This window comes from Lepidochelys olivacea (genome assembly GCF_965140295.1).
Source record: "Lepidochelys olivacea isolate rLepOli2 genome assembly, chromosome: 2".
NCBI classification, from domain to species: domain Eukaryota; kingdom Metazoa; phylum Chordata; order Testudines; family Cheloniidae; genus Lepidochelys; species Lepidochelys olivacea.
Window position 1 is genome coordinate 47747141 of NC_140412.1, and position 16079 is coordinate 47763219.

A 16079-nucleotide genomic window follows, 5' to 3' on the forward strand; every position below is an offset into this window, starting at 1 on the left:
CACCTCCGCTCCGCCTCCTCCCCTGAATGCGCCACCCCACTCTGCTTCTCCGCCCCCGGTTTCCCGCAAATCAGCTGTTCGCGCGGGAAGCCTGGGAGGGCTGAGAAGCAAGCAGCGGCTTCGCACTCAGGCCCCAGAAGGCGGAGGCGGAGCATAGGTGAGCTGGGGCAGAGGGGTGTGAGGAGGGCTGCCTGCAGCGCAGCAGGTAACCCGGGGGGGGGGGTGCAGGGGAACCGCTCCCCGCCACAGCTCACCTCTGCCTCCCTGGGCCTGAGCGCAAAGCCACCGCTTGCTTCTCAGCTCTCCCAGGCTTCCCGTGCAAACATCTGATTTGCAGGAAGCGGGGGGGTTCAGAGGAGGAGGCGGAGCGGAGGTGAGCTGGGGCCGGGTGGGGAGCTGCTGGTGGGTGCTCTGCACCCATCAAATTTTCCCCATGAGTGCGCTCCAGCCCCAAAGTGCCCACAGGGTCGGTGCCTAAGGCGCCACTTTTGATGTGATCAGTGGAGGGAGTGACCGCTCCCCCTGATCCCCCCCAGCTATGCTACCCCACCCCTAGGAGCCAGAGGGACCTGCCAGATGCTTCCTGGGAGCCGCTCCGGGTAAGCACCGCCAGGACTCCTCACCTCGCCCCCCCGGCAGGTCCCTCTGGCTCTTAGGGGCGGGGCGGGGTGGGCACCCACTACGGTGGACCACGAGACCCTCCTGCCCAGTTCTGGGGACAGTTAGGGGAGGGGGGTGGATAGGGCAGGGGTGCCAGGGGGGGCGTCAAAGAACACAGGAGAGTTGGATGGGGCAGGAGACCCGGGGGGCGGGGCAGGAGGCAGGCCACGACCCCCTCGTGGGGTAAGGAGGGAACCGGTTGTTAAGATTTTGGCAGCTCATCACTGGATACACCGGTTCCATAGAATGGTTACTTCTCTGCACAAGATCATTGATCTGGTTCCTCCTTGTGTGCTGCTCAGTCTGAGGATGCCTGCACTAAGCAAGTCAGCCCTCCAGGGGCTGTAACTGACCCAGCCCTCAGAGAGTATGATCAGCAAGAACCCCTGCTGCAGACAGCTGAGAGCTGACCAGGAAAGGAGGGTAGTAGTGCCGGGCACAGAGCTCTGCTTGGGTGCCCATAATACGACCATGGGCAAAATCTTCCAGGCTTCATCTTGCCAAACAGAGGAGTAAAGGGCTGCTTTCAGAGCTTCCTTCTTCCCCAAGACACAAAGGGCGGAACCAAGCCTCCTTGTCTTTGAGGAAGTCTTGTGAGGAGCTCTTCCTCTGTGCTCTGAGAGGAGTGATGCCTGTTTCCACTCACAGCCACAGATGCAGGAGCAGGCAGAACCCCAGAGATTAAGGCAATTGCTGGGACACTTTTCAGTGAAGACTGTCCCAGACTAGAGAAATCCTGTCCCTCCATCTGGTTCAGAGATCGGCCTCCGAGTTCTACCTTCAAAGATCAACATCCTGTTGTCCCTAGATTTAGCTGCACTCTTAGGTTAAGTCTGCACTTGGAGCTAGGGGTGTGATTCCCAGCTCGCACAGACGTGCGCAAGGGCTCACTGAGTTAGCGTGCTAAAAATAGTGTAGCAGCGGGAGCAGGGGCCATAGTGAGCGGCAACATGGACTTAGCAGCCCAGAGTACAAACCTACATGGACCCCATGGGTATGTACTCAGGACACCTCACCTGTGCTGCCTCTCACGCTCGCCCATGCTTCAGCAGCTAGGCTACTCTTTTTAGCATGCTACCTCGATGAGAGCCAGGGCAAGGGCGTCTGTAAGATGGGAATCACACCCCTAGCTCCAAGAGTAGACATAGCCTGAGTGAGGGTTTTACAGGCCTTACATTTTAAATGTCCCTCACCTTGAATATGGGTCACTAATGGGCATAACAGCCCTACAGGACTCTCAACATTTAATGTCCCACAGAACCCTCTCTAGAGGGCAGAAAATAAACCTAGCAAAATCCTACTAAAAACACTTCACTAATGACTGCACTATATGCCTATTCTAAATAAGTAACTATTTACAAAATTCTAATAAAATACACAACTGAAAAAACGAGTTGACACTGCTATCTGCGTCGTCCCACAGCCAGGAGCAGCTGAAGGGAAATGCGGGTTAGTTAGTTACTCCACCCCTTCTATACTTTGCGTGGGGAGAAGCTTAGGTCATCAGGGGAACAGGTGTGACCAAAAGCCATTGCTGCCTAAAGTGTTACAACCTCCAAGGCATGAGGCGCATTCATACCACTAGAAGTGGAACACATGTTGTCAGGGTTTCCCCCCAACACTCTGATCTCTGGGGTACACATGTGGGGACCCACATAAAAGACCCCCCATAGCTTATATTTTACCAGTTTAGGTTAAAACGTCTCTAAGGCACTAGTTCCTTAGACTGATTGCTGCCACTACCAAGTGATTTACAAAAAATATTCAGGGAAGGGTCACTTGGAATCCCTATCCCCACAAAATATCCCCCCAAGACCCTTCACCCCATTTCCTGGGGAGGCTTGAGAAGAATATATCAATCAGTTGCCTTAGCAATGTGAGCACAGACCAGACCCTTTGTCTTCAGGACACTGAAATCAATCAGGTTCTTAAAAAAAGAACTTCATTATAAAAAAAAGTAAAAGAATCACACCTGCAAAATCAGGATGGAAGGTAACTTTACAGGGTAATAAATAATTTAAAACACAGAGGATTCCCCTCTGGGCTCAGCTTCACAGTTACAAAAACAGGAATGAAACTACCTCTGTAGCATAGCAAAATTCACAAGCCAAAACAAAAGATAACCTACCACATTTCCTTGCCCTACTCACAGTTTCTGTGGGTTTAGATGGATTATTCCAGGTATATGTTTCAGGCAATATTGTACCTGCTTGGCTTCTCCCTCTATCTGGAGATGAAACAACCCATAGAACAACAAAACAAAACCTTCCCCCAGATTTGAAAGCATCTTCTTTCCTCATTGGTCCTTCTTATCAGGTGGCAACTAGATTATTTGAAATGCTTAACCCTTTACAGGTAAGGAATCCAGTGCAGCTGCCAAGCATACATAAAGGTTGCTACCCTTCCCCCTATATTCATGACACGTATAAAGAAACACTCAAAGAAGACTATTTAAATATCATTATTCTATTTCCCCCCTTTTTTCATTTATATTTTGAATTGTGTTAAAGCACTGAAGATTAAGATCACTGTGGAAGGTGTTTTCATTTCATAAATATTCTGTGTGTGGATTTAATTTGTAGAAGAAACCACTGGGTTAGCATCCAAAAGTTATTTGATATTTTCATAGCGTATCTGGAAAATTACAGAAGTTCTTCTTTTTTACCTTTTAAATGACATTTTGTTGGCAACTAATATATGCATTCTGGATAGATCATCAAATAATTCTAGTTTCTGGAGAGTTAAATCTTGAAAAACAATATATCTTTTCAACAACTTGCAGTTTCTGGAATTCTCATCAATAGTATTTTCACTGCAATAAACAGCAACAAATACAGATGCCCTTTAGTCCTTACCCAATCAAGAGGTTTGTTAGCAAATTAGTGAGTGTAGTGAGTATAGTAGATGGTACCTATAATAATAGATAGTAATTCCTACCATTTATATGGTTTAAACCCTGACTAGTTAAGCCTCCACTCACCTATGTGAGTTCCGGTGCCTGAACGAGGATAAGAAAAAGTAAGAAGATAACTTTTTAAAAAGGAAAAAGAGTTCACCAAGAAACACAAAGATGTAGACTGCTGCTTCCTTTTGCGTCAGGTACAGAGTGAACCAAGTAGAAAGAGAGGAGAAGTAGGCAACTAAAGACAGAACAAAGTGGAAAAGTTCTGCAATTACCCCCGATGCTGTGCAAACAAAGCAGTGAGGAGGAGTATTCTGTTGTTGCTGCCTAGCTGCTGCAGAGACAAAGCAGTGAGCAGGAAGCAAGCAGCCATCTGGCTGACCACATGCAAGCAGGCAGAGAGAGAGAGACAGACACTTTAGTCTGCACTGAGGGTGTATAGCCAACAGAAGCAGCCAAAGCACAGCTAAGGAAGTGTGTAAGCACCCAGCCAGCAAAGGGGGATCAAGCACAGATAGTAAAAAAAAAAAGAAAGAAAGAAAGAAAAATGCCCAATGAGCAAACATCCAGGAGGGTGAAATCCAACAGGTAAGAAGTGAAATGGCAATTTCTGTTTGCAATATTGGTGCATTTGACAGAAATCATGGATCCTGTGTACCTAGAACTTTTTGAGCAATTTGTAGCTTGCAAGTCTTATTTCAGAAGTTCAAAGAGTTTCAAACTTGCTGAGAGTGATGGGTATGAAGGCATACAGACTGCCTCCATCTGTGCCCAGAACTGCCATGTATGCCACAATTACTGCAGCAATGCAGGAATATGTTTTTCCTACCCATTGATGATAACAAAACAATGTCGGTTCCATCAGCGACATCAGGGAAGTGGAGAATCAATAGCACATTTTGTTGCTGCACTATGTAAGTTATCAGATCATTGTCAGTTTGGATAAACATTAAGTGATGCCCTGTGTGACCAGTTTGTCTCTGGCTTACATTCAAGAAGGCTGTTGAAGTAGTTATTGTCATGGAATCCACAGAGAAGGATTCTCTGGACTTTACTGTGAGCCGAGAGGTTTGCCTCCTGAATTATCGAGACAGAGGACCATAAGAGATTTCTATGTGGCCATTGTGCACAAGTTGGTTTTCTACTCTGAACTGTTCCTGTTGTCCAGGACACTGAAACACCACTATCATCACATTATCCCAAGACAGTGCAAAAACCAGTTGTGTGCCTGAACTTATAAATTGTTTAGTTAGTGAGTTGCTATTCCAAGGCAGAATAATGCCTTGCAACTGTAGTAATCCACCTTCAACTTTTACTTAGGTTATACAGTGTTTCATGTTAGTCGTGTAAATGATAATGTGTGTATATATATATTTTGGAAGTTTTTTAGAGTAGGGTGAAGGAATGTGTTGTCCATTCCCTTTAAATATTTGAGCACTCTGCCTCGCCCCAGCATAAAACCTCACTTTCATGTTGTTTACAGTTTTACTGCTGAACAATAAAGTCTCCACAACAGACAGCTGTGTTTCTATCACCTCCCTCTGTGGCTGTGTCTATCTCCTTCTCTGCTGAGTCCAAATATAATACATGGTGAAGACTAAGCCAAATGAACTACTCTTTTTCTGAGTGGGAGAGTTGAACGAGGGTGGCAGGTTGAATGAAGAGGTGAGGAAATGTGCATCTTAGGAATTAAATGGGTCATGAACATGGATGTTTAAATCACCTGTATTAAGTGTACGAGATTGTGAGGAAAGAAAGAGGGAAAGACAGGAGTATGAGTATCCATGTATATTGAACAGGGGTCTGCTAGTCCTCAGGCAATCTTCACATCCCAACCACCATCCAGCAGCTTGCAAGTAACTGGTGGGCTGAGTGGCTAATGGAATCATATGCCCTCCAGAGGTAATTAGCATGGGAATCCTGATACAAGGAGTGCAATGCCCCACCGATTGGTCTGTCTGCACTATTTAAGCCAGAAGGAGGCACAGGAAGTTGTCTGGGCAACTGGGTGAATTCTTGGCTGGCTGCTATGTTGGTCTCTGACTTTTGGCCTGACTTCTGAGCCCTTGTCTCTTGCTTTCCTGACCTGTTCCTGATCCCTGGCCCTCTTTTCCCACTCCAGCCCTGATGCTCAGCTTGACTCCCAACTCAGATTCTGGCTCTGACCCTTGGCTAGACTCTTGACGCTGGTTCTAACAGTTGGTAGAACTCTCAACTTTGGCTGGCAGGCATGGGTGGGGAGCTGGAGAGCAGGCCGGGGCTGGGCAAAGGCCACTGCAGGTGAGGAAGAAAAGAAAGAGGAGGATGTTGATGTGGGATATGGGTTTGTGCTCATGGGAGGAGGAAGGGATATCATGATGGAGGGGAGCAGGCAGAGCTGGTGGGAATTATAGAGAAGTGCTGATTGAAGCAACCTAGTGCAGGATTCAGTGTTCACATTTTAAAATTGTGCTGTGGATTTTGCACAGTGTTTATTATTCAGTACAATGGGAACAAAGTGAAATCCTTCAACAGAGCCTCCAAACCTTGCAGGATCCCACACACTACACCTTTGGGGCTCAGCCTAATTTAGTTCATGGCACGTGTGTGAAAAATAAACCATATTTTCACATGGGTAGCCATTCCATGTCAAGAATGAATTATATTATTAGAGTATTTGAAGGGAAAACGCATCTACATTCACTAATTATCTCACTAGCAAAGTCCTGCTAAAGAGTCAAAACTTAAATTAAACCTCGGATAATAAATCATAAATGATTTGTTTTGAAGATCCCTGTGTGCCACATACATTAAAAAAAAAAAGAGAGAGAGAGAGAGAAAGAGAGAGCAGAAGAGAGAGTGGCAGACCAAATCCTGGGTAATTCCATTCTCAGAACTAATTACTTCAGTGTTTAGTTAATAGGGGTTTTGAAAAAATAGGGGTTTTGTCACTGAATTAGATTGCTTTGCTCTGTGATGACAATAAGAACATTCATAAAAATTCAGGTATAAAGGACCAAAATCAGTTACTGTGTCTGAGGGAAGAAAAGATACATTTTTAAATCAAAAAGCCGGTGATACACACATTCGTCTAGTAATAAATTAAGCAGCACTGATGTGCATGCTTTGTGTGCATTGCTTTGAACAATCTATTCATAAAGTCTTCCCAATATAGACAAATTGTCCTTTTAAGAGAAAGTTTTCTTATCAATAGTGAATCCTCGCAGCCAGGTATTATGTCAGATTTTTAAATCCAATTTCCAGAAGGGGGCAGTGTGCACGTACCAGATTAATGAAGTAAAATCGGGTTATGTGCCCTCATGCCCCCCAAAATAAATTATCATACAATAAAAAAATCGAAACACACACAGAGATAACTAGAAGCAGCTGTACCATGTTACAATAGCCACTTTTCTTCTGTTCTTAGTAACCATTAAGAAGTACCAGAGTTATGCCTTTAAAAATTAACTCTTTAGTGAGCTGTCAGCCAAATTAACCTTAACTCTGCCCTTGTGTGAATGCCGTGCTACACAGGCCTTAATTATATGAACAAATACTATATCTCGATGATACTATAATTTCATACTCTTAGATAATCATGTGTACCATCTTCTAGTCCTGTGTACTGCTGTATGTTTATGTAACATAAACCTGAATGTACCTTAACTCATTTTGCACACATTTTTCAGCAGCAGTGCAGCTAGAGGTTAAGTGCTAGTTGAGCCCTGTCTATACTATTTTTTGCACCATGTCAGGAAGACAATAGCATTTAATAACGGTGGAGATACTTCATTGGTGAAAAACAGGTGCAAAATATGCTAATGTAGATACAGCAACAGAGCTCATAAAAGTTGTTTATATGCAACCAGTACTGTGAATATGTGTATACAACAAATACATAATAAGAATACAATAAAGTAATAGTGAAAATTTGCTGGTATATATGTCATGTAAGATCACAGCTACGTTAGGTTTTCAGTTATGTGCCTCATCACCTGAAATCCACCTACGAAAGGCTGTACTGTTGCTTGAAAAGATAATGCAGCACATGATGCTGACAATGCCAAAAATTTTCAAACCTGGATCCCTCAAGTTGGGACCTAAATCCATTTTTACATACTTAAATCAATAACAGTGATCCAATTTGCACATGAAGGGGAATAATAATAATAATTAATCATTAGGGCGGTTGAGTGATTAAAAAAAGTAATCACGATTAATCACACGATTAATCACGCTGCTCAACAATAATTAAATACCATTTGTTTAAAATTTTTTGGACGTTTTCTACATTTTCAAATATATTGATTTCCATTACAACACAGAATATAAAGTGTTTAGTGCTCACTTTATATTCATTTTTATTAGAAATATTTGTACTGTAAGAAAGAAAAGAAATAGTATTTTTAAATTCACCTAATACAATTACTGTAATGCAAGCTCTTTAGAATGAAAGTTGAAGGTATTAATGTAGAATTATGTACAAAAAGCATTCAAAAATAAAACAGTGTAATTGAAATCAATATATTTGAAAATGTAGAAAAACATCCCAAAATATTTAATAAATTTTAGTTGGTATTCTATTATTTAATAGTGCAATTAAAACTGTGATTAATCATGATCAATTTTTTTAATCATGATTAATTTTTTGAGTTAATCATATGAGTTAACTGCAATTAATCAATAACCCTATTAATAATGCATTAATATTTCACAAATAAGTTGAGGATTCTGAAATTTAATATTGCTCAAAACCCTGTACCTCATCTGTCTGGATTTCTTTCTTCATTGTACCTATCTTTAGGATGCTATAGATGAGTGTTTTTTGTTTGGTTAGTCAAATGCCACTGCAGAGGAAGAATCAAATCATAGAAACTTGTCTGAGTAAATACAGAGTAATCCACATGCCAGTTAATGTAATGTCCCTTTTTTCCATATATAGGTGCACAAAAACAGTTCATCAAAAACACAGTAATAAATACATAATTGACATAGCATCAACAATAATAAAAAAGGAACAACCCTCCCCACAAAAGATTAAGACCCCGCCTTCTTCAGCCCACCCCATTCAGGAAAAGCCTGTGTAAACAGGTAAATTTTATAAGGTAGCCAGGTCAACGAACTTGGGCTCTTTTGGATTAAGGATAAGGGAATAAAATTGCAGAGTCAATAGGACTCCACTGGGAATGCCTTGCCCAAGGCATCACATGAACAAATCAAAGGACAATTGAATTAGCACAAGCATTCCAGATGATCTCAACTACTGTCTTGGAGCAGGTCCAAACCATAAAAGGCTTCATAGAGCAAAACCAGTGCCATCAATTGCATCTGGAAGTGAACTACAAGCCAATATAGAATATGGAGGACAGGGATAATATGCTCCATGCACAAGCCACTGTTAAGTAGGCAGGCGGCCACATTCCACACTAGTGGAAATTTGTGAGTTAATTTCCCTATGTAAGGTTCATTAGGATAGTTCAGTCTGGAGGTGGCAAAGATTTAAATAACTGTAGAGAAAGAATTTGAAAGACAAGGACAAAATCTCCTAGCCAAGTAAAGGTGGAAAAGCACTCTTGCCCATTGTTCCTATCTAGACTTCTAAAAGCAGCTGAGGATCTGACAACCTCTAAGGTCGTGAACACGAGTGACAAAGGGTGGACATTCATCCTCATTCAAAGTGTGGGAGTGGGTTACCACTATCATCTCCTCATTCCACTATTCCCTGCCTACCCACCTGTCTCAGTTCAGTCTCATCCAAACTTAAATTGAGCCATTTATCTCAGGCAAATCATAGTCTCAGTCAGATCCTGGGAAAGACCAGTGATCATGCTGCTTGAGTCCAATGACACAGATATAGGACCTTGTTCTCAGTTATACTAAGAAGTCTATGCCATTTTGGAGAGCATAACCTAAAAGTTAGTGGTAATTCCCTGGCCAGAGTTAAACTGGTATAAGAGTTCTTGAGTCCCATGCTCCCACCCTGTGGTGTAGGGGGTGGATTTACAGAGAGGACAGAGTGAACGGCTCTATGGCTATTCTCTGATTTCCAAAGCCTGTGTGGGTCATGCTGTATATTCTTTAATGTACTAGGTTTAAACTTCTTCTCCTTTCCTTCAAAGCCCTGTCATCTCCTACCTATCCTGCCTGCTCTCTTATCACATCATTTCCCCCTGTTCCTGCCCCTTCATTCCTTCATTCCAGTCATTCAGTGCTGGTGGCCTTGAGGTCCTGTTTGTTTGCTTCTCCCATAGCGGTCTCTACATTTTCTTCCACCCTATTCCCTATATTTGGAACACCCTCACTGAGTTGGTTGGCCAGACCACTACTTTCTCAGTCCTGTCCCTCCTGAACCCCTAGATTGGACACAATGCATGCAAGAGATGAGTCAGTACACCTACTACTTTATTTCATGTATATTTGAAATGAAAATCATTGCGCTCACTGTGCTGTACCCTAGTCTCAGCTGAGCATTCTTACAACTACAGTGCCCACCTGCTGAAGTGAAGAAACAGATTGACAGAGCCAGGAGAGTACCCAGAAGTTACCTACTATGGGACAGGCCCAACAAAGAAAATAACAGAACGTCACTAGCCATCACCTTCAGCCCCCAACTAAAACCTCTCCAATGCATCATCAAGGATCTACAACCTATCCTGAATTTTGACCCATCACTCTCACAGATCTTGGGAGACAGGCCAGTCCTTGCCTACAGACAGCCCCCCAACCTGAAGCAAATACTCACCAGCAACCACACACCACACAACAGAACCACTAACCCAGGAACCTAAATCTGCAACAAAGCCTGTTGCCAACTGTGTCCACATATCTATTCAGGGGGCACCATCATAGGGCCTCATCACATCAGCCACACTATCAGAGGCTCGTTCACCTGCACATCTACCAATGTGATATATGCCATCATGTGCCAGCAATGCCCCTCTGCCATGTACATTGGCCAAACTGGACAGTCTCTACGTAAAAGAATAAATGGACACAAATCAGACATCAAGAATTATAACATTCAAAAACCAGTCAGAGAACATGTCAATCTCTCTGGTCACTCAATTACAGACCTAAAAGTGGCAATTCTTCAACAAAAAAACTTCAAAAACAGACTCCAACAAGAGACTGCTGAATTGGAATTAATTTGCAAACTGGATACAATTAACTAAGGCTTGAATAAAGACTGGGAGTGGATGGGTCATTAAACAAAGTAAAACTATTTCCCCATGTTTATTCCTCCCTTCCCGCCCCCCCGTTCCTCAGACCTTCTTGTCAACTGCTGGAAATGGCCCACCTTGATTATCACTACAAAAGGTTTTTTCCCCCCCACTCTCCTGCTGGTAATAGCTCAACTTACCTGATCACTCTCCTTACAGTGTGTATGGTAACACCCATTCTTTCATGTTCTCTGTGTATATAAATCTCCCCACTGTATTTTCCACTGAATGCATTCAATGAAGTGAGCTGTAGCTCACGAAAGCTTATGCTCAAATAAATTTGTTAGTCTCTAAGGTGCCACAAGTCCTCCTGTTCTTTTTGAGTAGCTGTATAATCCTACTGCTATAACCACTGTCCTTCCTCTCCATCTCATTTCTACTGTCTTGTTTCCCATTCATCACATCATGACTGAAATTAGTTCTCTTTCTCTGACACACATGCACACAGAATTACTTCAGCTTCAATTGAAATGCAATAATTAACAGGCAATAGCATGCTGCACAAGTCTATCATAGGCAATGATAAATAGCGTATGCAATTGAAACTACAGGGGAAATGTTAAATAGGCAAATTGCAATTATTTAGGCAAATTAGTGATTGCCCAGGACACTAGTGCCAACACTCAGCTACTACTACAAAAACTATGTAGTACTATAATATACAGTAGTAATTATGCTTAGCATTTCCATAGCACTTTTCTCTCCAAAGTACTTTATAAGTATGAATTCATTCTCACAACACCCCTGTGAATCAGTGAAATACGCTTTGTTATACTTTGTTTAGGTGTTCAGGACATTGCTTTAACATTTCAGCTCCAATAGTATGTTGCCCCTTAACATCATACTGGGACATACCGACTCAAAGAGCCGAGCCGTCTGTAGAATCACCAACAGTACCTTGCAGCATATCAAGCTGCACTTGAACCACTACTAGAACAAGTAATGTGCAGGCCCTGTGGTGCTTAACTCAGGAGATAACATACCAAGTGGGATTATGGCAGAAGACTTCTTTTTAAGAATAATCATGGCACTGTTTTCTACCTTATACATTAACAATGATCTAAGGTAGACTTTGCAGTCCATATTATGACTACGTGACTTTTTCTTACCTTGTCAAAATTGATTTTTGGAGTTCAGCACAGCATCCTCAAGTGCAGAGGGCTAGAAACATGAAAAGGTAGATAGTGGATGAATAATTTGCTTCATTAGTATCAGTTTGATCCCACTCAGTGTCAAGAGATAGTAATGGGGTAATATTAATTAGTTTATATTCATTAGTTAATATTTGTACAGTTCTTTGAGGATACAAAGTGCTATATAAGTGTTAAGTATTATTACTGTTAATCCGTTGAATCTCTTGGATTTGTATTGCTACTGCCTTCTGGATACTATGAAAATTGAATACATGACTAGAAAGTTGAGTGCACGGTCATAGAAATATAGGGCTAGAAGAGACCTCAAGAGGTTATCAAGTCCAGCTCCCTGCCCTGAGGCAGGATTAAGTAAACCTACACTATCCCTGACAAGTATTTGCCTTACCTGTTCTTAAAAACCTCCAATGATGGGGATTCCACAACCTCCCTTGGAAGCCAGTTCCAGATATTAACTACCCTTAGAGTTAGAGTGTTTCATAATATGTTACCTAAATCTCCCTTGTTGCAGAGTAAGCTCATTATATCTTCTTCTACCTTCCGTGGACATGGAGAACAACTAATCATGATCCTCTTTGAAACAGGCCTTAAAATACTTCAAAACTTATGTCCCCCCTGAGTTTTCTTTTCTCAAGACTGAACATGCCGATTTTTGTAGATCAAGTTTTCAAAGCATTTTTATCATTTTTGTTGCTCTCCTCTGGACTCGCTCCAATTTATCCACATCTTTCTCGAAGCATGGAGCCCCGAGTTGCACACACTACTCCAACTGAAGCATCATCAGTACCAAGTAGAGTGGGACAATTACCTACCAGGTCTTAGATAGGATCCTTCTGTTAATGCACCTCAGAATATTAGTCTTTTTTTTTGTAACTGCATCACATTGTGACTCATATTCAATTTGTGATCCATTATAATCCTCAGATCCTTTTTAGCCGTGCTACTACCTAGCCAGTTATTCCCCATTCTGTAGCTGTTCCTTTGATTTTGCTTCCTAAGTGCAGTACTTTGCACTTGTCTTTATTGTCATCTTGTTGACTTCAGACCAATGGTCTAATTTGTCAAGGTCATTTTAAATTCTAATCATGCCCTGAAGTACTAGCAACTTCAATGCATTACTAACCTCTGCTTAGGCCATTCTGCTGCTGTCAGGAATACTTGGAAATGCTGAAGAATTACCTACTGGAGAGTCTCTTTCCTGTTTCAGATGGCTATCTTCTAGTATGAATAGACGGTGTCTGACCTCTCTTATGCTGGTGTTACACTGGCGTCATTTCACTAACTTCATTGGTGGTACTACTGATTTACACCAAAGTGAAATGAAAAAATCAGGCCCATTCTTTGTCTCTTCACGGTATTACAAGTACTCTTATTGCTAGCACTGACAAGAAGAGATTTTGATCTGGTAATGTTTGTGTCGGTGCCCAGAACAGCTCCTTAACTAGCTTCATTGCTGCTGCTCTGTTTGTATAGGTTATTGTTACTCTTCTTGCTATCAGCATCATAATAAATATAACATTTTGCCCTTTTATGGTAACTTCTATGTTAGTTTCCCAAGCATTTTATAAACGTTAACAGATGTAGCCTTGAGGTAAGTATTCCCTCTATTTTATGGAGAAGAGACCGCTGGTCAGAGAGGCTAAGTGACCTTCCCAAGATCACACTACTATTCTCTGGGAGAGTCAGAAATAGAATTGTTGTTTTGACTCCCAGTCATCTGCTTTAATAGTCAGTTACATTACTACCTATTGCAATGCTGCTGTTTCTTCTCACTGCATAACTTGCCCCTCTAGAGATTGTGTCTTTTAAAGCTATTTTCCCTGCTATTCTTAATGACCACATTTTCTTTCAAAGCACAGAATGACACAGCCTTCTCTCTTGTATTAGGCCCAATGTACATTAGTGGAGTGAATGAAACCAGTCATCTTTAGCTCGATGAGATATTGCAGAAACTATCGCTTTTGTTTTGGGCTCAGTAATGGGCAATCTGGTGGCTCAAAAAGCAGTGAGCATCCTTCTTATTTTAAAGGTTGCTTATAGTACATTAGGAGAGCTGAAAGGAGTCCAACTGAAGAGAGAACAGCATCTTTCTTTTCCTGTCTCCTCCAGGTGGCAGACAGATTCTGACAGGCTTAGCTGAATGAAAATATGAACAGGGTCCTTAATAACTAATTCAATCCAGTTGGATTCGCATTTTTATAAACTTCTACTGTAGTTATGGAATCCAGAGGCCAGGATGATTTAGGACCCCCTTTACATGGCATACACTTAGGTAAATTAATAAATGTTTTTAAAGTGATTTGGTGCCTATGAGAAGTATCAGATTGATAGCCCTGAAGACTGATTTTTTAAATTTATCTTTATAAACAGATAGAACCTTGCATACAATTTTGCCTTAATCATAGTTTGGAGAGACAACCTACAACTAAGAGAGTACGTCGGTGTCCATGCCCATTCAGTCTTTGGCCTCTCTGCCAAGACCACGGGCAATGGTCCTAGATACTACTATTTGTATTGATGACTGTTCTTATGTGGATGCCTGTCTGCTATCTATCTATTGTACTGTCTCTTATGATACAGAAGAGGGAAGACATTGTTGTAATTAATTACAAAGAGGGCTCTTTATTGAGACCAGTAGACACAGATAGACCATGTGGTTCTCTGACTCAGGCCTTGTCTATATGACACAGTTTTGTCAACAAAAGTCAGGTTTCATTGACAAAACCGTGGAGGTGTACACACTGCAATGCTCCTTCTGCTGACAAAACTCTCCTGCTTTGCCGAATAAAACCACCTCGATGAGAGGCATAGAGCTAGCTTTTTGACGCAAAGTTATATCAACAAATACACAGGCATCTGTCCCTCCCCCTTAAAAGGCCCGGGAATTTTTGGAATTCCACTTCTCGTTTGCTAAGTGTGGACCATGTGGACTATGGCGGCTCCACACCACAAACGCTCTCCTGCTTAGAGCACACTTGAGTTGTTGGATCTGCTGGTACTGTGGGGAGAGGAGGCTGTGCAATCCCAGCTCCACTCCAGCCATAGGAACTTCAATACCTACAGTCAGATTTTCTTGTGGCTTGTTGGATAAGGGCTAAGAATGGGACACACAGCAGTGCCGTGTGAAGATAAAGAAGCTGAGGCAGGCATACTAGAAGGCAAGGGAAACCATCGCTCTGGTGCTGTGCTGAAGACCTGTCACTTCTATAAGGACCTGGATGCCATTCTCAGAGGCAACCCCACCTCCACTGCCAAGAGCCCCATGGCAACTTTGGCAGGACTGGAGGCAGCGGACAGTGGATTCAACCACAAGGATGAAGTCATGGACAAGGAGGTCGAGATGGAGGACGATGTGGAGCATGTGGCAGGGTCATCTGGTGGCACGGCAAGTCAGGACCTCTTTTCCACTCTGGAGGAGTATAGCCAGTCCCAGCAGTCTGCCTCTGGCATGCATGATGCAGGAGAGGAAAGTTCTGGTAAGTGAACTTTTTGAAAAAAGAAAAGGAGGACTTGTGGCACCTTAGAGACTAACCAATTTATTAGAGCATAAGCTTTCGTGAGCTACAGCTCACTTCCTCAGATGCATATCGTGGAAACTGCAGCAGGCTTTATATATACACAGAGAATATGAAACAATACCTATTCCCACCCCACTGTCCTGCTGGTAATAGCTTATCTAAAGTGATTTCCAGCACAAATCCAGGTTTTCTCACCCTCCACCCCCCCACACAAATTCACTCTCCTGCTGGTGATAGCCCATCCAAAGTGACAACTCTTTACACAATGTGCATGACAATCAAGCTGGGCTATTTCCTGCATAAATCCAGGTTCTCACATCCCCCCACCCCCATACACACAGAAACTCACTCTCCTGCTGGTAATAGCTCATCCAAACTGACCACTCTTCAAGTTAAAATCCAAGTTAAACCAGAACATCTGGGGGGGGGGGGGTAGGAAAAAACAAGAGGAAACAGGCTACCTTGCATAATGACTTAGCCACTCCAAGTCTCTATTTAAGCCTAAATTAATAGTATCCAATTTGCAAATGAATTCCAATTCAGCAGTTTCTCGCTGGAGTCTGGATTTGAAGTTTTTTTGTTTTAAGATAGCGACCTTCATGTCTGTGATCGCGTGACCAGAGAGATTGAAGTGTTCTCCGACTGGTTT

The 16079-nt window shown here is 42.5% G+C and overlaps 1 protein-coding gene and 1 long non-coding RNA gene across 3 annotated transcripts in view; one reads left to right on the top strand and one right to left on the bottom strand.

Annotated features, from left to right (window-relative positions):
* Positions 1–16079, bottom strand: part of LOC311517097 — a 117710-nt gene that overhangs the window by 62604 nt on the left and 39027 nt on the right. The window lies entirely within an intron of this gene.
* Positions 4013–16079, top strand: part of LOC311517096 (uncharacterized protein) — a 68734-nt gene continuing 56667 nt past the window's right edge. The window contains exon 1 of one of the 2 annotated variants that reach the window (XR_014710580.1): positions 4013–4150. Coding sequence is in view for 1 of the 2 variants with exons in the window: in XM_084621680.1 (XP_084477806.1) it covers positions 15263–15388 (126 nt within the window). In the remaining variant the exon portion in view is untranslated. Of the gene's footprint in view, positions 4151–15243; positions 15389–16079 lie in introns of those variants that run through there. The other variant, XM_084621680.1, reaches the window with a different exon arrangement.